This window comes from Carassius auratus, chromosome 13 (genome assembly GCF_003368295.1).
Source record: "Carassius auratus strain Wakin chromosome 13, ASM336829v1, whole genome shotgun sequence".
Lineage (NCBI taxonomy): Eukaryota > Metazoa > Chordata > Actinopteri > Cypriniformes > Cyprinidae > Carassius > Carassius auratus.
In genome coordinates, this window is record NC_039255.1 from 23,123,537 (window position 1) to 23,146,844 (window position 23,308).

Below are 23,308 nucleotides of genomic sequence, written 5' to 3' on the forward strand. Positions count from 1 at the left end.
GATTGTGGGAGATCTGGTAGGCAGATTGTGTTGTACTGACAGAGAGAATGGATCGTGTGCATTGACTGGGCATCACAGGAAGAGATCAAAGTGTCCTTTTCTTTCTAGAGTCTTAAATAGGGAACAATTTTGCAGGGCTTTTGAAAAGATTCACATGACTTGACATCATCATATGTTTTAAATTAATTTTGAATGCTGCAGGTTAGATGTTTATTTATAAGCACTTTGATTAGCCTGATTCATTCATGATCATTTTGATTTGATTCCATTCTTATTATTTTTACAGTTAAGTACAGTGTTGTTGTGAAATATTGTTACAGTTTAACATAAGTGTTTTCTATTTTAATGTATATTAAAATGTATTTTTTTTTCCTGTGATGGCATTGCTGAATTTTCAGCATCATTGCTCCAGTCTTCAGTGTCACGTGATTCTTCAGAAATCATTGTATTCTGTTTTTAAAGGATTTTTCTTAATTAACAGAAAGTTCAAAAGAACAGTATTTATTTAAAAAAGAACTATTGTGCGACATTATCAATCTTCTTTACTGTCACTTTTGGTCAATTTAATGCATCTTTGCTGAATAAAAGTATTAATTTATTTTTATTTGTATTATCTATTCATTCAGTTAATGGAATTAATATATGAAAATCAGAAATCAAAAACTGTTCTCAGGTAAAAGTACAAGTACTTCTAGAAATAAATACTCAAAAAAGTAATAGTCTTAATAGTTACTTGAGTAAGATTAAAACAAAGTAGACTGTGATATATATAAAAGATATGTAAAAAAGTACTTTTCTTATTTAAAGTTCCCAGCTCTAAATCAATGTTTCCAAAAATATTTACTCAAGTAAATGTAACAGAGTACATCTACTTCATTACTACCTACCTCTGGTGAAAATATGATGGATTCACTAAGTTCAGTCAATGAAAGGTTCGATCTCAAAATAATAATTTATTATTTAATTAGTCTACACTGTGTCACATGTATGTTCCAGTTTAAGTTCCCGTTTGCCCTTATTTGTTTAGTTCCTGTTCTCGTTGTTAGTTAATCACCTTTATTCTGTTCACCTGTGTTGATTAATCATCACGTTTTCTCCTTTGTTTCCATGTGTTTTTAAGCCTTCAGTCTGTTCTTCTTCCTGTCTAATGTTGTTTAAGTGATTGTGTTCTTCTTATTAAGTGGGTTGATTAAAAAACTCTCTTTGTTTAATACCTGCTTCCTTCATGCTTTTTGCCCTGGCAACCCCTGAAAGAAGACAGGACCTTAAAAAAGATGAACTCGGCTGAGGTTTTTCTCCTAGATCTCCAGCAGGAGGGATGGCCTTTTGAGCAGTATGTGGAGCAACTCCATGATTAATGCGTGCTTCCGGGTGGGACTAAAAGATAATAGTTTGTTCCAATTCCTGACTCCTGATAACTGCCGCAGACCTGGAACAGAATATTTTGTGCTAGAGATAAATGGTTCCAAGTTCCTTGTAGATGTGGAGGATTCTCATGCTCCTCTCATCCAGAAGCTCATCACAAGCCAGCTCCCTCCACATACTGCTCCAATGAGCCTGCTCCCTACTTTCCTCCCAGATTTCCATTTCCACGTGTAATTTCCCGTTTGCCCTTATTTGTTTAGTTAGTTAATCACCTTCATTCTGTTCACCTGTGTTGATTAATCATCTCGTTTGCTCCTTTGTTTCCATGTGTTTATAAGCCTTCAGTTTTTGTCTGTTCTTCTTCCTGTCTAACGTGGTTTAAGTGGTTGTGTTCTTCTTATTCCCCTAAGTGGGATGATTAAAAGACACTGTTTTTTAATACCTGCCTCCTTCGTGCTTCCCGCATTGGCAACCCATGACACACTGGTTTTTGATTAACTAAAAATAAATTTAATTGGTCCCGTTGTATGTTATTGCGTGCAGCCTACAAAGATAGCTTAGTAGAGTGAAATGTATTATTTAATTATTATTCAATTCAGAAAACAAATCCAACTTTTTACCATGTGGTTGTACATATATATATATATATATATATATATATATATATATATATATTAATATATTGCATCAGTTTTGGGTCAGCTATTTTACATTCATTGACCAGCTAGGTTTGCAGGTAAATAGCATGGCTAAGACCAGAATCAAACCAGCACTATCTAGCATAAACTAACCTAAAGTAGCTTGCAAATCTATACTGGTTTGAGCTGGTCTCTTCAGCTGTTTTCTGTAATTATGTTCCATGCATACTCCACATCTGTGTTGGAGGCAGGTGGAGGGAATCTATCACACACCATGGGCCGTTTGTGTAGATCTGTGCATGGAATGTGTGCCAGAATGTGTATCAGTATGTGTGCAGGTGGCTGTTGCGTGCTTAGTAGTGTGGTAAGTCCACCCCTGGAGGCCAGCGCAGGAAAAATGATTGAATTCTGAGGGCAAGAAAGCTGACAAATCACTAAAAAACACTGTAATAACGCTGTCCATAAATCACCACTGACAGTTTAATCATCCTCTGGTCTGGGGCCTGATCTGACCACCGGACAGCCCTCCCTAATCAGCCAATGAAGAAAACAACCCTGAGCGCATCATGCATTCTCCTCTGCTTATGCCTTCAGATGCTCTGAATTTAGACGAGAGCATCCATAAATGTCTCCTCATGGTCCAAGCATGATCGGACGGTAGTATTAAATCATTCAGCGTGCTCTTGAGGGCATCGCCTGGGCTTTGAGCTTGTTTGGTAAATGAGTTTGACTGGACTGTAACAAAATATTTTCCTATGTGCATTTCCATGGTTTTTACAGCTGTTAGCGGTATGACAGCTGACGGCTCAGAGTAACTCAGCCTTTGAAAGCTGGAGGAAAATGGAGCTTAATTCACAGTTGTTAGAGCCAGCGGAGGATGTGTGTTTTCTGCTCCGGAGAGGAAGAGGCTAATTCTCCACATTTCTGCTGTGATGTACAGTCTGAGTGGCAGGGACTTAACGGCCTCGGGGTATATTTGTGATGCTGATGTGGGAATCTGGATGGGCTGGCTGGTGTTTATCATTATCATTACAGGATACTTGTTGCCAAGGCCATTTGTCATTGAAATCACAATCAGAGCCTTGCCTAAACATACAGTATAGTGTCTATGCATGTGTGTTTTATTTCATTTGCGATACTCTCTGTTGTTACAAAAAATGCATTACAACAAGACTGGGCGGGATGACTGTATATACAATGCAACAATAGAAATGAGTCAAATGATTTCTGCAAAAAGTCTGACAGCGAACAGAAAACTAGTCTTCTCACTTCCAGTGTAGACAGCATTGCTGATTACAATGAGAGCGATTTATGTAGTCCAGCGCTCAGTGCTTTGATGCAGAATTTAAATTATTTTCGGTCATAGGTGTGACTTTATCAGTGATTATATAAAATACCCTCAAATGCTTATCAGTCAGATTTATAAAGAATAACTGTTTTTAAGCCTTGTTTTTTAGTTATAATCTGAAGCAGATGTTTTTGCACTGAGACAGATTTATTTATTTATTTTTTATGAATAATCTTTTGATTTGCGTCAATCAGTTTGCAAATTAAATTTAATTAATTAATTGTATAAACAGCATTTTATTTTACACAAAAGCACTTGAGATACTTGTAAAGTGTATTATTATTATTTATTTTTTTTTGTCTGATTAATTTACTGATTAATTTTACTCACTTAACTCACTAGTCTATTTATTTTTTGGTAAAACTTCAAAATACTGTTCTGTTGTTAATGAATAAAACACAAAAATAAATGAGTAACAAAATATTGTTATATTAACATTAATATCATTCTAGTATCTACTATTAATAAAAAACAAGAGCAAAGCGTCGACTTCAGTCTACCAGATGAGCCTGTGTTATTAGTTTTTACCAGTTGTTATCAGGGAATAACATACGTCTTAATGTTGCGACTGATTAATCAGAATCAAGTATTCCACAGAACCGTGTAATAAAGCTTTCATAATCGCGCAATATGCTGAACACAGGCTAGGATACAGTATATATGGTTATGTGGATTAGGAAGTACTCCTGATTGGGTGTCACGACTTTGAATGAGACAATTAGCAATTAGTTTCGTGCCTGGACTGTACATTTAGTAAAATGTTAATACTCCAACCTGTCCTCCAACCAATATGCTTGTGTAGGTCGTTTGTCCAAATCCCTAAAATGCATCCCATCAGTGTGTATTCTACAATTGCTCCCCTATCGCCAAAAGGTCGTTTTCATATTGATGTTTTGTACTCTTTTATTTGCACTCTGATTTGCGTTTTGTGCAGCTCAGTTGGTAGATTATTGTGTTATACCTTGAAATGTAATCATGCTATCATGGGTTCGATCCCAGGGAACAGACGTGCACGCAAATGTATTTGATCAATAAATCATAATTTAGCATGATTTCTGTGAGGGTTAGGTTTAGGGGTGGGGTTAGGTGTGGTCATTTGAATGAATGAGCCATCTAGTAAAATATGTAGGAAATACTGTGAGATCGGTGTAAAAAGCCCACACATTGCATTTAAATAAAGGTGCGTTTTGATTGGTAATGACATTATACGTCATTTCATGACGACAGACGCAACGCAATACTGTCATTTTTTTTAGACCCGCTAGAGGGCGCTTAACTTTAAAACGTAAATATAGGTCGTAATAAGGTGCTTGCACAAACGACCTATATGGTCGTTTTTTGTTGGAGGACAGGCTTTAATACTCATGTATTCCTGTGTAGTAATTCATTAATGACAGTAAAGGAATAACTAATTATTTGGAACAGTATTCTAAAGTAAAAAGCATGATAACTCCCTAGTAATGACTGAAGTCATTGTAAGCTTTTGAGAGTTTTGTATGGCTTTGTGTTGTAATTCATTATGAAGGATTTTGTAATATTGAGTAATTACTATGATCTTTACTTTAGAATACTGTTCCAAATTGCTAATAACTGCTTTAGAAGGATGTAGTAAAACCTGAGTTGAACTTGAATCTTAGTTACTAGTTTGGTAATCAGTTTATTGTTCGTTCGGAATAGTTACTAGAATGTTAATATTGCATTATTCAGTTGTTCCTTTGTAATTATTCATAACAGAAAAGTATTCAGACGTGTTATATATTTTATTGTGTGGATTCATCTCTAAAGCTTGTATTATTTTAACTAATTTGTCAGAAGTGTTGGATAAATAGCTAGCTATTTATATACATTAATTACCTTCCCTCTTAAATTAATAGAAAGAAATTGGTCTAGACACTACACTCATTCTCCAATAATTACATCCGTTTTCACGGATCCATGGGCCACCGCTGCGCATACTTCAACATCAGCTCTAGAGTTCAGATGCTGTAGCCATCACAGCCTTAGAGGAAACTCTTTTCAGTGCCACTTTCTTGGCCGTGGCCTTCGATGTCAATGCGAAAAAGCTTAAATCACTTTTGATAACAACAATGCCATGAAGCCCTGAGCCTGTACCTCACTTATAGCCATCAGCAGGGCTCTTTTAAGCAGCGATTTATTGATATGAGCACAGACCACCATTAAATAGACATTTAGCTGAAATGTCTGTCCAAGGCAACCTCGGTCAACAGGTTATTATAATGGAAAGCTGTATGAATATTTTGTAGATTGCATAGACAACATTAAATCAAAGTTGTTTTTTGAAGCTTTCAGTCCACGTGTATTAGCTTTGAGGTCATATAATATACTTGAAGCCTTCTGTATCATTTGATATGCAGATTTCTAAGTGATCAGCATGTCTAAACTTTGCAGAAAAACTTGTCGTACTCAATTTTGGTTTATACTTTGTAGCAAGTAAAAGGGTTTTTTAGCATAATTGTAAAAATGTTCACCTTCAGGTCGTGTTTTCATGCTTTTGCTCTTTACGTAATTTTATCAATTAAATATAATAATTTTATATTGTTAGTAGGATTTCAAAGATGAACATGTCCTGGACTGAACTCGGGTTTACTTGATTATGAATCACTTCATAGAAAAATCGTGTTAAAATATGAGTATCAAATGCTATGCATTTTTGTTCATTCATCATTGTATTGCATTGCATTTTATGTTTTGCCCCACAATAAAAACTACAGTATTCCATAGTTCAGAGTCAGACTATTAGTTAATGTGTCAGGTTTTAAAGAGTTAGAATTGGCGAAATGAATGTTTTTACAGGTAAAATGAAAAAAAAAAATAATAATAATACCTACGGTGACAGAAGACATTACAGGGTCTTGAAACTGCATGTTTATATTTTATGCATTAATGAGGACCCAAACACACATCTGCTGTATCACGTGAGCTTTTTTTCTAATTGTTCAAATTAGGTGTAATTACAGTTTCAAGACAAATTCCCCATGACCTCACAAGAAGTGTCAAATTTACAACACATTGCGTTTGAGAAAGGTAACAACCGTGTGTTCTGTGTGTCCTCTTTGTTGTGTCTATGCAAGTGTGCGATCTCCGTTGTAATTACATCTCTCCCTCAAACCGACCTCTTCAATTTGCCTCTGAGAACTGCACCAGGGGATTTTTCATCCAGTAATAGAATTACACAACATTGGCAGCAGCCTGGGACTGGGATATTTAATGTCTTATATGAAATATTAACAGACTTGGTTGTTTTAATTGTCTTTCCCACCATATTAGAGCCCTCACTTCCTCTCTAACTCACTGCATCTCTCTCTCTCCTGTTCCTCATCCTTGTTTTTTCCTTAGAAATCATGGAGGAAGGTTTCAGTTAAGGACAGTTTTTACTCACTATATTAAGGGACGGATCACATGTGATCACGGTGCTTACTGTACCTGTTCTCCATCTTCCCTCGTTCTCCTGCAGTAAATCTCAACAGGACAGGATTTCAGCAACATCAGGAGTTCAGTGTGTATTGTTTAATCTTAAAATAGTTTCTGTTATCGCAGTTTAAGTTGCATAGATGACTGCAAGGAAACTATTTGTACAACAGGTTGAAGTCTGTGGTCTGTCACCAGAACCTTCTTTATGATTAATCAACAATAGCAGAAAGAGCCATTCACTTTTTTGACTTTAGAGATACTCTTCTGCTTCTGTGGCTCTATGGCACATTGTAAAAAGAGCAAAGTTGGTTGCTGCCGAGAGGTAGTTCTCATCAGGGCCTCCAGGCTAAATGGATATATATGTCTCCTGAGGTTTTTCAGAAGGTAGTCATATCCTCTCAGAAAGATCTTTTGTGGTTTTACAGCTGTTCAAAGACAAAGAGGCTCTCTTAGTCACGTCTTGTCACTTTCGTTTTCTCTGTTCTTGCAGAGGTGTTCTTTGCTTGTCTTGTTCAGATGTACTAACTGTCCAGCGTCCAGCATCCAACTGATGTCAGCCTGCAGTCTGGAGTCTCTTTATACTACGGTTCTTATGTGGGTGGTACAAAGCTAACATTTGATTTAAAACTATGTGATTTAGTCAAATATTAGTTTGACATTCTATGTTTTGAATTGTAATAAAACCATTTCATCTTTTATATTGCTACTGCTTAAATATGATGGTTAAAGCAGAAGCTCTCATGTTCAACATGGTGTAGTTAAAATGACAAAACAGCATGCCACTTATATTAAGTTGTGTTCTGCTTATGCTCTGCTGCTCGGACTTGAGTTCTCTTTAAAAGAACCAAAGAACCAACACATTTCCTTCACACTTTTGGTTTTCGATGGTATAATATTATTTTAATGGCACTCAATAAAACATAAAAGCTAACAAACAAACAAGCATACATTTTTTTTTTTTTGGAAAGATAAAAGTATATTTATTTAGCAAGGACATGTTAAGCTGATCAAAATGGACAGTTAAGACTTTAACATTGTAATTAAAAGAATGAATGAATGAATAAATGCTGTTCTTTTAAATTTTCTAAACTGCATCAAGTAGCCCTAATATTGTAACTTGTAGCTGCCAAAAACATTTGGAATGTGAAAACCTGAATTGCTTTGCATTTACAATGCACTCTGTTAAAAAAAACACCTTTTCTGACACTGCTTGAAAACACTGAATCATGAGGCCTACATTGAGTGTATTTAATGATTAATAATCACGCAATTGTTTCAATTATGTAATTGCGCAACCCTAAACTGTTTGATTACCATATTGTCTGACAACAACACTGTTGATCTAGGATCATGCTCTTCGCTGTAACATACTGAATGGTTCATTAGGTTTAAGAGCAGTGTTTAAGGAGCATTTGCGCTCTTCTACTGCTATATTAGAGTGCAAATAATCCAATGGTAAAGGAAATGTAGCATATAGCCTATATAGACTATAGTAATAATCCTGTTCTTGCCTAGTTTGTATCCTGACTGATGTAGGAACTCATGGTGCATGTGTTTCTCTTTATTTCAGAGATCAGCAGGGTACGAAAGGACATGTACAATGACACTTTAAACGGCAGCACGGAGAAGAGAAGCTCCGAGCTCCCGGACGCCGTCGGCCCCATCGTTCAGCTCCAAGAGAAACTCTATGTGCCTGTTAAAGAATATCCTGACGTGAGTCTCAAGCCTAAAACCCATTCACACTGCACATTCACTTTCAGTTCCATCACAAAGTTTTAAATAATTAAAGCCATTTTTGCGAGTGCACGTGGGTTTGTTTGTTTCATTAAATTAAAAATTCAATTACACATGATTAAAAATGCATTCAGAACCTTACTGTCACACGATCTAGTCTCGGGGCAAGGTTAGTTAAAAATGATTTGAGGTGAATGTCTGCATTCACACAAGCTCTTTACTGAAGCTCAACGAGTGAATGGAATAGTAAATAACAGTGTGCGGCTGCTCAGTATGGACTTATTTAATTAGAGAGACATACAAGTCAATGTAATCTAGTTTTCCTTGCATTAGGACATGGGCCCACGTCCAGTATATTGATTTCATTTAGACGTACTGAAGAATTGAGGTTGCACTAAGTGTTTGACTCCATTTTATGAGTCCATTTAATTTATTGTGTTATTAAGCTAATGGTTTGTGGTTGGCTGTGCCTATGCGTCTGAGAAGGATAAATTCACTGGATGTATAAGCAGTTTTTTCTTTTTCTTGAACTGTCACCACTAAGATTATAGTTTTCTTTTCATTATAGCTTTCTTTATATCGCCCTTTTGTGAAAAGGAGTGTGATTAATTGTACTGAGTGTGTACTTCAATTCTTAAAATAATATTTTTAGAACTATAGAACTTTTAGAACTTGCAGATAATATTAAATTAAACCATTTTCACTTTTTAGTGAACTATTCCATTAAATACAGCTGTTCCTGCATACAGTATATTTTTCTGAAAGTGGTATCCTACCCCCTGTCGCTCTCTTTGAGTCTTTGTACGTCTCTAGTAACAGGGGTGACATTGAATTCTCCCTTGCTTTCCAGTTTGTGTTGAGTCAGAGCCGCTCAACCGCATCACCAACAACCCAGTCGGTGGTTAACAAATCATTCAAGCAGTTGCCGTCGGATCCTGCTTGCCTAAGGCGTCCGACTCTGGGGAAACAGTCGAGTTCAGAGCTGATCGATCCCAATTAACTTGTTCCATACCAGCATGATTCCTGCATAGCCAGCACTAAAATACACACAATGAGAGTGGATAATAGGATGAATATGAAAGTCATCGAAAGCCATGCTTAGTATTTATACTATTCATGTTTTATTGTTTCTTGTGCATAATACTGGAACTTTATTAAAAGTTCATTCCATTTTATACTTCTTTTTTTGAAGTGAATGAAGTTTTCTGTCTGCAGTTGCTGAAGCATTGTGGGTAATTTAGCTCTTGCTCTTAAACTATGAGAGTTAGTAAAGGCTATCGTGTATGTGTGTGTGTGTGTGTGTGTGTGTGTGTGTGTGTGTGTGTGTGTGTGTGTGTGTGTGTGTGTGTGTGTGTGAAGGGTCTGGCCAACCTTGCTGGTCTGAAGGTCACCCAGGATCATTATTAGTGAGTTTGGGCTCATTAGGAGGAAGAGGATGAGCAATAAAAGAGATGCCCTCAGTTTCAGTGGAGTCCTCTATAGACTAGAACTCATCTTATCCACCTTTTTCCTGAATGCGGAAGTCTCGCCGGACTGGAATGATGCTTTACATTTCCGGTCTCTGGTGTTTCTAATCAAATTAACGTATTTTCTGTTCTGATAATATAACGTTAATGACATTTTTTGTTAAAAGCACATGGCGTCACAGTTTCATCTCTTTACAGTGTCGCAATGACCGTCTTTTCGCAGTAACTCAACTGTCATTATTTAATAAGTGGGAAGATGACATGAAGTTAGCTGACATGAAGCTGATTGATGACATGAAGTTAGACTGAAGGTTAGCTGCTTTGAAAACGGATGAGGACACACATACAGCTCCCAATCAGGGTAAAGTTTGCAGGATTTTGTCTACAAAATGATAATAGCACAGATTATTTTATAAGAACACATTTTATTAGTTCACACATACAGTATTTTAACTTAAGTGCTGCAAGTGCTGTCGTAGTTTATGCAAGTCATACAGATTTGCTGGTATGAAAACGGACTTTATAAGAATTCCTTTAGAATTATTGCTGCAACTGTGGCAGCACTGGAAAAAGGTTGGTTTACAAAAAAAATATCAAGCACCACAACTATTTACAACATTGCTTACAAAACTAAATGTGTTTTAAGCATCACATCAGAATATTGGAATTATTTCTGAAGGATCAGGTGACACTGAAGACTGGAGTAATGATGCTTAAAATTCAGCTTTACATCACAGGAACAGATTACCTGTTTAAATGTCTTATAATAGAGGACAGTTGTTTTAAACTGATGTAATATTTAACAATGTTACTATTTTTACTGATCAAATAATTGCAAGGGGCTTTTTTCAAAAAACATCTTACTGACTGCAAACCTTTGTATGCTAGTGTATAAATGAATCATCACAAAACAACAACAAAATATATAAAGGCATTATTTTTAGCTTATTACCAAAAATGCAGCATTATTTAAACAGAAATCCGTTCTGCTCTCATTTCTTGAATGAGGCCCAATGTGTGCACAAGCATCCACACCATCCGCCCCAACAGGATTAAAAATCTCGAATTATCTTGTCGCAGGCAGTCGCTGGTATTTCCAGGTCAGGGGTAGGATGACATGATAGATTTATAGATGAGGTATAGTGTGAAGGGAAGAGCGTGAAAGAAAGAGTGAAGAAGATAAGCAGCCTGGGACGTGCAGCGGTGATGAATGTGAGGCTATGATGAGGTCGGGGAATCGGGATAGAGGAACAACGGCCTGCCCCGTCTGATAAAAGAGAGCGAATGGCCCCACACCCCAAGTGCCCCACACACACTCGTCTCGTAGACAGGCACGCAGCGGCACAGAAATTAATTTGCTCCTACAAACTCATGCTGTGTTGCCTCTCTCCTGGCAGCACACACCCGTTCCGATTTGCTGAACAATGTTATTAGGCTGGGAAAGACAGCCGTCCTAGAAGAGCGCTGCTGCTTAAAATGATTGTTACCTTTCGTTCTGAGGTACAAATCTACAGTTATTGTTGTGTGTGTGTGGGAGAGAGAGAGAAAGAGAGAGAGAGAGAGAGAGAGAGAGAGAGAGAGAGGGGAAGATGATGGTAGCGGGAAAAAAAATGAGCGAACGAATGAGTGAATCGCTGCTGTCATCTATCATCTCTCCCAGTGTTTCCTTTTCTGGGTCAAACTCATCTACAGTCAGGATGAGCAACTTTCAAAGATTATTAATCATTATCAGTATGAGCTGCAGGATTGATTCCCCTTCCTTTAGCAAGTGTACACTCACCTAAAGGATTATTAGGAACACCATACTAATACTGTGTTTGACCCCCTTTCGCCTTCAGAACTGCCTTAATTCTACGTGGCATTGATTCAGCAAGATTCTTTAGAAATGTTGGCCCATATTGATAGGATAGCACCTTGCAGTTGATGGAGATTTGTGGGATGCACATCCAGGGCACGAAGCTCCCGTTCCACCACATCCCAAAGATGCTTGGGTTGAGATCTGGTGACTGTGGGGGCCATTTGAGTAGAGTAAACTCATTGTCATGTTGAGTTCTGTCATGGCCCAGAGAAAACACCTACGCTCTGGATCATGTTTAGATATGGCTTCTTTTTTGACCTATAGAGTTTTAGCCGGCAACGGCGAATGGCACGGTGGATTGTGTTCACCGACAATGTTTTCTGGAAGTATTCCTGAGCCCATGTTATGATTTCCATTACAGTAGTATTCCTGTTTGTGATGTCCAGTGTCGTCTAAGGGCCGAAGATCACGGGCATCCAGTATGGTTTTCCGGCCTTGACCCTTACGCACAGAAATTTATCCAGTTTCTCTGAATCTTTGGATGATATTATGCACTGTAGATGATGATAACTTCAAACACTTTGCAATTTTTCTCTGAGAAACTCCTTTCTGATATTGCTTCACTATTTTTCGCCGCAGCATTGGGGGAATTGGTGATCCTCTGCCCATCTTGACTTCTGAGAGACACTGTTACTCTGAGAGGCTCTTTTTATACCCAATCATGTTCCCAATTGACCTAATAAGTTGCAAATTGGTCCTCCAGCTGTTCCTTATATGTACAGTACACTTAAATTTTCCAGCCTCTTATTGCTACCTGTCCCAACTTTTTTTGGGATGTGTAGCTCTCATGAAATCCAAAATGAGCCAATATTTGGCATGACATTTCAAAATGTCTCACTTTCAACATTTGATATGTTATCTATATTCTATTGTGAATAAAATAAAATAAGTTTATGAGATTTGTAAATTATTCCATTTCTTTTTTACTCACAATTTGTACAGTGTCCCAACTTTTTTGGAATCAGGTTTGTAGTTTGAAACATTAAGATCTCTTTTGATTAATGCGGTCGTTTTGTGGATTTAAGATACTTTTCTGTCTAGGAGACCAACTGAGAGAAGTGATGCCATTTGTGATTTTTCTTAATGTTGTGGCTAAAATTATTGTCTATGAATTTACTTTCATAACATTTTTTGAAGTCTGCTTCTACATGTCCTCTGGGTGTTAAACAATACATTATAGTTTTACTTTCCTCAACCAGTGCTGTGCCACACAGAGACGCTGCTGTTTCAGGAAGACTGTTGTGTTCAGGCGGTGTGAGTGTTATACATAGCTGCATATATACAGATCTAAAGGGCAGTGTGTTCAACACATATGTATTTGTGATTTGTCTTGTCATGCAGGAGATCTGGCCACCAGCTCTTCATCTCTCCACTAGTCATTGTTTTAATTAAATGAGTCTGATGGGATGGACCCATAACTCAGAACTGAACGAGGGCTTAATAAATGCAAAACTACTGGACGTTAACTGGGATATTGGCTGCCGTACCAGCAGCAGCTGGTGTTGATTAATATGACTTCATCTCCATCTGGATATGAGTGTGTGTGTGTGTGTGTGTGAGTGTGTGTGACTGACTGACCTTACAGTTGTAGTTTTGTGAATTACAGTAAAAATGCTTTAATGATCATGGGGTTTTAATAGAAGGTTTCCACGGTCATGGAATGCCTAGAAACATCAGGGAATTTTAAGGTTGTGTTGTCTGAGATTGGGAAATGAAAAAAGTATTAAGAATTATGGAAGGGTGTTGAAAATTACTGCTAGATTCTGATCCTTAAAATTCAGTTTCATTGGTACAACTTACTGTTCTCATAATAATTCAGTCATATAAAACAATATTTTTTAAGTTTGATGAAGCCAGTTAATTTAGATGTTATAGATACATATTTAAGTAATCTGACTAAGCATATTTTTATACTGCATAGTAATTATACAATTTTTCTACTAACACTTGTTCAAAAGTTTGGTGTTGGGAAGATTTTTATTTTTTATTTTTATGATTTCCTTTTTACGTTTTTGAAAGAAGTCTCTTAGGCTTACCAAGAGTAAGTGAGTTTATTTAATCAAAAATACAGTAAAACAGTAATATTGTGAAATATTATTAAAATTTTATAATTGCTGTTTTTGATTTGCATATATTAATGTTATTTATTCCTATGAAAATCTGAATTTGCCCCATTTTGATCCCATTCAAAAATTCTAATTTTCTTATTTGCTCCTCAAGAAGCATTTCTTATTATTATCAATGATGAAAACAATATTTTGTGATACTGTGATAATTTTTGGGGGGGGGGGGTTATTTGATTAATAGAAAGTTAAATAAAGAACAGCATTTATTTAAAATAAATAAAATAAAATATCTTGTAAGCCTTTTGCATTGGTGCTTATCAAAAAATAGGCCAAAATGTTTAATAAAAAAGTCTGAACGATTCATTATCAAATCAGACCAAATAAAATATATTTTTAAATGTGTGAGTCCTGTTAATAATTACTTATAATTACTCAGTTACCATTTTACAGTTATGACTTAATTATCATAATACTAATAATACTTATTTCTATCATAATACTTCTTTCTAACCCAAATAATTTTTTTTTTTTTTTTTTTTTTTTTTTTACCTATTCTCAGTTGTCCTCAGCATGTGCATTTGGAAATAATTATTAATCATACACAGATAATCAAATGAAACTGAATCCCTATCCTAGTAAATATATAACCCCTTGTGTGTATTTGTTCTGATTCTGGGTGCCTGATGAAAATATGCAGTGAGGTTCTGATATGAACTTAATAAGGCCGAACGTTTCCTGGAACAAGGTTATAGATTCCAGCACCTACATAACACTTTAAACCAGGCTAAAATCTTTTCTGCTGTCCTCCGCATAAAAGCTGTCCCATACACACTCACGGGTCGGCCCACGGTGAGGTGAGGCCCAGCGGTTGGTGTGTGAGTCTTCTCATTACTCTGGTGATAATAAACAATAACACACACAGGGGAGAGGTGCTGTGGCGTTCCGGATCACCTCGCAGTTAATGAAGGTTCATTAGGGTTCATTAGGATATGATGAATGCTCCCAACAGCACCACAGCCCTCTGCTTTACCCCTACCGGCCGTGGTGGTTCCTTACTCTCCGTCTGTCACTCCTGATGCCTGTAGGGCTGCCATGGACACCTAAACATCAGTCCAGACAGACACTACTGCAATCAAGATCTATTACAAACCACAAATATAATCCATGCTCATTCAAACTCATATTATATATTACATAAAAGTTAGCACTATCATTATTATTTATTAAAATGGACAGTATAATGATTTTTTTTTTTTTTTTTTTTTTACAATTAACCCTATAAAACGTACAGTATCAGGTTTTATATGCATGCAAAAATTTCAGTTGCACTTTATTTTACAGTACGTGTACTTCCATGTACTTATAGTGTACTTACAGTGTACTTATCTAAAAAGTTTCTGGTAATACAAGGTAACTACATGGGCTAGGGTTAGGTTTAGGGGCAGGTTCAGGGTTAGTACCTAGTTATTACATAGTTATTGTAATTACTATAATAAGTACATAGTATGTACATGGGGAACAGGACTGTAAAATAAAGTGCTACCAAAATTTCTAAGGCCTCTAAATTATCAACATGATCATACTTTTGCTGAAAAACTTGTATCAGGTTTTATATGCATGCAAAAATTTCTAAGGCCTCTAAATTATCAAGATGATCATACTTTTGCTGAAAAACTTGTTGTACACAAGCCACTGCTTCTATGATGTTAATGTTGTTTCAATATATGATATAAGATGAAGATTTTCAAGATTTTATTTGATTATTCGTATATATACTGTATATATTTGCTCTTTTTTCTGGTTAAAATTTAAGTATGAACTATGATTTTGAAGAATGTTTATTTGTTCATCACGCGATCATCATTGTATTGCATTACTTTACATTTTATGGCTCCACAATAAAAACTACAGAGAACTGACCATAAAACTTAGCGTTTAAATATATTCTCACAAAGGCATATTGTTTGGAGATATAGATAGACAACTGATATTAATATGGATTATTTATGAGTAGTTTGCTATTTTGTTATAAAGAGCTCACTGAATTACAAGCTATCAGAGTTTCATCTTCATATTTGGCCATTTAAAAATCAGCAACAGCACCAAATTTCATATTTTTACTCAGTTTGGGCCACTGAATAAAATGAGGTGTTGCTTCTTCTTTGTTTTGAGCTCTATATTCTCACTATACCATAATATATGGTTTACACTGTGGGAGAAAAACAGTCTCATCAAGTTGTTTTAATGAGACTTGAACTTGTCTTTCTCATGTTTTGACAGTTCTGGGCCAATCATAGAAACTTTTCAGAGAAAGACCTAAACGCAAATGTATTTATAAATGAAACCCAGGTGAAGCATTTAAGAAATGTATAATAATTTACAGAGACAGCCATCAGAGGACACAAAACACCTGTAACACACAGTATGTAAGATTATTAGTCTATAAAAACAGGAAAAGTTTCCATATTATTTCATCACTGCAAGGTGGGGTTGCATCATAAATTAGAACATAAAGTCTGTTAGTTTGTATATATGCTAACAATGCCAAAGTCATAGATTCAGTTCTCAGGGAAAGCAAGAGCTGATCAAATACCCTGAATGCAGTGTAAGTAACCCATTGCCTATGTCTAAATAACAGGTAAAATGTGAGTCTATTGATTTAAATTCTACTGTTTTAGTCCAATTGCTCAGGGTCAGAGGTGTCCAGAAATATTTAGCTTGCATGTAGAGTTATGTTTAAATGATGAATGGGAAAATACTTTATATTGGGTTAAATTGTAACTTAGTGTCCCGTTACTTCATAATTAGGCTAATTTGTAACTTATCAGTTTAACTGTTTTATAACTGTATTTGTAAGTGGTTTGTGTCAGGTAATGGGAAGAAAATAGGATGAAATGTTATAGAGATACAATTGTGGTCAAAAGTTTACATACACTTTGCAGTATCTGCAAAAATGTTAAATATTTTTACCAAAATAAGAGAGATCATACTAAATGCATGTAATTTTTATTTAGTTCTTACCTGAATAAGATATTTCACATAAAACATGTCCACATATATAATATCAGGGTAAAGTGATTTATTTTATTTTTTTGTCTTGTTGGAAATATTTACTGTAAGTGTCTTCTGTAGCTTCTGAAGGGCAGAACTAAAGGACAAAAAAAAAAAGATATTTAGGCAAAATAAGAAAAATGTACACATCTTCATTCAGTTCAAAATGTTTCACCTCCATTCTGGAGCATCAGTGGTTGTTTGAACTTTTTGTCTATGAGTCCCTCAGTTATCCTCAGTGTGAAAAAAATGGATCTCAAAATATGTAAAAATATTTTATGTTAAATTTCTTATTCGGGTCAGTACTAAATAAAAAATAGCATGCATTTTGTATGATCCCGTTTATTTTGTTAAAATAATTAACATTTTGCAAAGTGTATGTAATCTTCATTGAATGCTTCGTTCATTGTAATTACATGGAAAATAACTACTTGCTTTTGTGTTCTGCAGAAGAGGAAAATAGTCAAATAGATTTGTAATGGCATTCGGGTGAGAAGTGATGACAGAATTTCCACACCCACACAGAATTCCTTTAATGCTGGTAGCAGGTGTATTGCATACAATGCAATGTCTAAGTAATTTGGACTCCATTGGCTTCCATAAATCCTGGTGGACGTAAGCTGAACACAATAACCAAGTGAAATTAGTCAACCACAAGGGAATCGGCCAATCAATACCACTCATGGATCATCAGCATAGGAAGCGGTGATAAAACATTTGAGATCAAGTGTTGTAGATATGGAGGCTTACACACGGTTAGACTTCCTCTCTACGAGTCCCACACCTCTCGGAGGATAGATACACCCTCCTTTCCCTCCTCTTGTCCTACACAATAATGAAAACAAAAGACATCCTGCAGCAAGGAATCAGAGCGCAGTGCAATTAGAAGCCATGCAATAATTAATTTGCCTATTACTAGAGCCGACTCGTTTATCTTCATAAGATAATGCCATCACTCCCAGTCTCTGGCAGACTCACATCCGCTCGGTCTTAAATGGCCCTAATCACGTCCCCGCTGCCTATTTTATTGTAGTTGATGGAAAACACACTTAATCTCCACTGTGCAGAATGAGTAAATAGGCCCCAGCCTTGAACAGCAGATATTAGAGATTCCATTAAAGCCCTGGGCTTCTTTATGTGGCTTTTGTTTTGGGTGCCGAAGCACTAAAGAGCTGAGGTAAGGTGTACGCCGATGAGGCACATAAGTCAAGCTGTGTTTAGCCAATGCAGTTTCACACACTTCCAGAAAAAGGGAATTTTTAAAGTGGAAAATGTCCGGTGATATATATGATTATGGTCACCAGTCATGTTTAAATGTATAAATGGCTTGAAACAATCAGTCGGCTTATAAAGTTTTACGTTTAGAAATGGTGTGGATTGTTGTCTGCTGTAGTGGTTTGGGCTATAACTGAACCTAGAGGAGGTTTGTATTGCTCTTTCTCTAAAGACCTAAACCTAGAGACCTATATCCTATTGTGCAATGAAGATGTTCCATGGATGTTCAAGGTTCTGCATGAAACCATCAATCCCAAAAAAATAACTTTGAGTGTAGAATATAATTTTAAATATAAAGCCTCCAAAAGGGGGTTACCACAGAACACTCTTAAAAATAAAGGTTCTTTGTTGGTGTGGTTCCATGAAGGACTTCAAACATCCATAACCATTTTGGGTTCCTCAAAGGGCCTTTCAGTAAACAGTTCTTAAAGGAGCCGTGGATATATCCGGGGGATGAAAAATGAATTCATCTTTTCTTCTCGTCACTCTCTACAAGAACACACCAAAACACTCACACAAACCTCTTCACACACTTGCATGCAGACATTCATCAAAGCATCAAAGGAGCTTTGTTAGAGGCGCAGCAGGAGCAGGCCCACACAAAGGGCGCAGGTACAAGAGCGCAGGATTGTGTGCGTTTGATAGGAGTGATTCGGGTGACAGCCGGTGAGTTGAGAGGTGGGGAAGTGTTGCACCCATTCATATAGACGAGACTCTGCTGTCACTGACGCTTCTGGTGTGCGGTGTGCTTGAGAAGATGTAGAGTCTGTGTGTGGTGGCCTCACTTCCTGTTTATTTGTCTTTTTTGCGACACAGACTAATGGGATATATTGTACAGCAGCAATGTTTGTGAAATGCGAGTTTAAGGTTTCAGAATCTCAATTTTAAAACATTGACACTTAAGACCGGTTTTATGGTCCAGGGTCACATATATTGACTTTGATGGTTATCCACTATTCATTAATAAATGTTTAAATGATTAGAGATTTTGGATAAGCTTTATAAGATTTTTTTAGAGTTTCATATGCAGTCCAAGCTCAAATCACTAAATGTGAAGGACACTGCAGCAGATTTGTCCCATCAGGGGATACTCGCCAGCATCTCTGAAGCCCAACAGCTGAGTAAAGGCCAGTTTTTTTTTCCGGTCCGTCCGTATGTGTCTGTGTTCGAGTGCTCTCACCAGGCCCCAGAGTCACATAATCCAGACGGAGAGCGGAGGTCATCCGACCGTCGGAGAGCTGTGTGTAATCCCCGCAGATGTGTGAATACAGCAGGGAGACCACGGATGTATAATTTGCGCCTGCTGCTTTCGGAGTGAAGCCATTCCTTCAGAAGTGTCTTGCACTGATTACTCAATCTCAAGGGCACCTTGGAAACCAGGCTGCCAGAAACAATCCCTTTCTTCTCATTTTTAAAATGTTTAACTTGATGGTCAGTTAGCTAAGTTGCCATATTAGCCATTCCACTCAATTACACATAGGTAAAACCACCTAGATGATTGATCAAGATCAGATCTTTATTTCAGGACACTAGAACGTTCGATATTTGAAGAAGTTTTACTTTTCAAGATAGGGAGTGTCAGTACTGTATGGATGCATGTCACTCACATATGCAAACATGATTATACAGTGCAAGCATTTAGTAAGGAGTTCATCTTGATTGTGTGTTCTTAGACATTAGACACTTTACTTTCAAAAATAATTTATTTGCATGTAAAAAGTGCCATACGTGTATTGTAATTGGTTTATTAATAACACGCACAACTTTTATTCCAAGGGTAACACTCAAGCATACAAGTGTAATGCACGCCCATGTGCTTTGTGTCTACAAGTAAAATGTAATTGCTTTTTTTCATTCGTATCTGCAAGGCTCTTGGACAGGGATGAAGGGTGCCAGAATAAAAAAATAAATAAAAACTGCACGAACACATACTCAGTGACGGTGTTTTACCAGTAGTCGATTATGCATGGAGTCAGTCATGTGAAAAGAGCGTAACATCGGAATACCAAACACATTGATGAAGCGAGCCCCGAAGGCTTATTGATTAGAGCAGGAGGCCTGTAGTGTAAAATGGGATTTTACAGAACGCAAGGCTGCATGCCTCCGAAACAGACCGCTGCTGCACATCACTCCGACTGTATTAGAATGGAGTTCCCTAAAGGAGAGAAAGAGATGCAACATGTGCATTTACTAAAAAAAATAAATAAAGTTTAAAATAGTGATAGCATGACTGTACAGTTTCATGCAGTGCACAAGATGCTGACGTATGCAGGAATAATTCTAGGTTGTGCTCTGGGGTTATTGAGTTGATATTATCTATAAGACACTGTTATTATAACTGTAACACACACTCACTCACATCTGCACGGCAGTTCTCCAGCACGACAGACTGGGTCAGAGCCTTTGACCTACAGCTGTGTGGTCAGTGCTGATACCTGATCGATTAGGTTAACAACTGGTGGCTCTTATCTTGTCAGTGAAGTCCTAGAGGAGACGTGGGCTTATGGGAGGCTATCGGCTGGTGCTCTCTGCACATTGTCTGAGTCCCGGCTGATGAGCTCCACGATAACACTCAGACAGCCGGCTCAAATGAAGCACCTCCCAGGGAACTTCATTCACATGATTCACGTCAACTCGCATGTCCGTGATCACTTTGAACTTAGCCAGGGTCAGAAATGAACACAAAATATTGCGTTTTATATATATATATAGGGTAAATAGATGCCTTTTCAATTGTGTTCTGAAGGTGATTGAGATACAGTTTCTCTTAGAAGCTGGGGGAGGGATTTCCAGTATGTACTGTCGGGGTCGAGACACTGAAAGACCATCCATCCAATGAAGAAACATTGTCACTGGGGCAGAACCTTTTCAAAACCATATTTACCCCTAAAGGGTGCATATCAGTACCTTAAAAGTATATATTATTACCTACAGTATACACCTAAATAGTACATTTTAGTAACTTCTGAAAAGTTACCGCCCCAGTGACAGCTTTTGTACCTTATTCAGAGAGTGTTAATAAACTGTCTCCTGAAGGCCTAAGAGCAGAAAGCGTGAGAGTGAGGAGGATTCAGATCTAAATATTGTGGTGCAAGTCTATGAAGGGCTTAAAAATGGTAATTATATAATTATTGTACTGAGTGCGATAAGCAACCAGGAGCCAGTGTAGGAGTGATATGTGTGTGTGTGATAGCAATTAGGAATTACACTATTATTAACTTCGAACTTAAGAATATTATGTGTAATGCCCCTGCATGATAATGTTTCATAATAACCTGAAACTTTACAAACTACATTATAGTGTAGGAATTCAAAAGTAACATGAAATGGCAGTTTTATAGTATTGTATTGTTGATGCAAACTGTGACTTGTCATATGCTGAAGTGTACTGTACTGTATGCTTCATCCGGACGCAGATGCAGTGAGTGAGATGTGTGTGTTTGTGTGTTGCAGTTTAATTTTGTGGGCCGTATCTTGGGCCCGCGGGGACTCACAGCCAAACAGCTGGAGGCAGAGACAGGATGTAAGATCATGGTGAGAGGGAAAGGCTCCATGAGGGACAAAAAGAAGGTAAGATCTACAAACATACACACATGTACAAACATTCCCTAACACATACTTACACACTTATAATAAACACACGTTCATAGAGACAGGGAGAGTCTTTATGTTTGACATTTTATAATAAGTATACAGTAATAAAGCACTTATAGGAGTGAATTCAAGTAAATTTCTTACCTTCACTTTTTTTCGTTGAGATGACTAGGAAAATATTTCCCCGTTTTCCTGAAGTAACCCCAAATTCATAAAAAAAACTATTGTAGTAATATAGTTATAGTTACATCAAAACTATATTGTCTATATTAATAATAACTTAATATATACAAATAATGAGTTCTTCAGTAGTAATGTCATTGTTTATTAAATTAAATTAAATTAAATTAAATTTATGCATTTAGCAGACACTTTTATCCAAAGCGACTTACAGTGCATTCAGGCTATCAATTTTTACATATCATGTGTTCCCAGGGAATCTAACCCCTAACCTTGCACTTGTTTGCTTGCTAACGCAGTGCTCTACCAGTTGAGCTACAGGAACACAATAACACATTTATGGTTATTAGGAGAAAATATTAAATAGTCACCTAAGATTAGGTCACGAAAAAACTCAATTTCCACTAATTTGATTAAGTGTTTCTAACCTACCTTAACTTGATATTAATTTGATTAATTCACAGTGTTTCAAAAATGCTTAAAAATACACTTTTCATAAATTTTTATTAATTTACTTTATAAAAAAACATTTAATTGCTATTAATTAATTACTTGTTAATGTTTTCATGAACCATAGATATATTTTAAATCCCTTAACCCCATCCCTAATCCTAAATATATCCACTTTTATATATATATATATATATATATATATATATATATATATATATATATATATATTAGGGCTATGCAAGTTAATGTGTTATTATCGGAGTAACGCATTAATTGATTAAGGCCGACAATTATTTTATCATGCATTAACGCAGTTTTTTATTATTATGAAAGTCCGCTGCTCACTGGCTGTGAATACACATACAGACAAATCATGTGTTCATGAACACAAGAACAATCACAATCACCCCAGATGGAGGAATCTGATTGGATGATTTTGTGCAGTCTTCACGCATCCATATGCTTAAACATATTGCCCATTTTCAGTCTGCAACTGTGGCTCTAAGTCTGTCCGGATGACATGCACCGGCGCTCGCGGTCGGACAAAGTTTACATGCGTACGGTTTGTTCAAGAGTTAACTAGCCCAGGCCAACCCCTTACTGCCCAACTGAGATCCTTTGCAGGGAATAACAATCCCTCCCCTCGCTCCTGAGAGCTGTGGGCAGGTGTTCAAACATTGTCCTTGGCCTCAGACGGATCCTGTGGCCCTGCCAGGGCTCCTCTCTCAGTCGAACCCCAGTCAATGTACGGCATGCTGGGCCAACAACGCCGGGACAGTGGGGGTCGCAGGACAGTCTGGAAGCATGGGGTCATATTCTCTGTCCATCATTAACACTTGAGCAAACAC

The 23,308-nt window shown here is 36.9% G+C and overlaps 1 protein-coding gene across 5 annotated transcripts in view; it reads left to right on the forward strand.

Annotated features, from left to right (window-relative positions):
- The window catches only part of LOC113113048 (protein quaking), an 82,763-nt gene that overhangs the window by 19,111 nt on the left and 40,344 nt on the right, over positions 1-23,308 (forward strand). For all 5 annotated transcript variants that reach the window (XM_026279169.1, XM_026279173.1, XM_026279168.1 and 2 more), the window contains exons 2-3: positions 8,354-8,496; positions 21,687-21,803. In XM_026279169.1, coding sequence (XP_026134954.1) covers positions 8,354-8,496; positions 21,687-21,803 — 260 coding nt within the window. The remainder of the gene's footprint in view (positions 1-8,353; positions 8,497-21,686; positions 21,804-23,308) is intronic.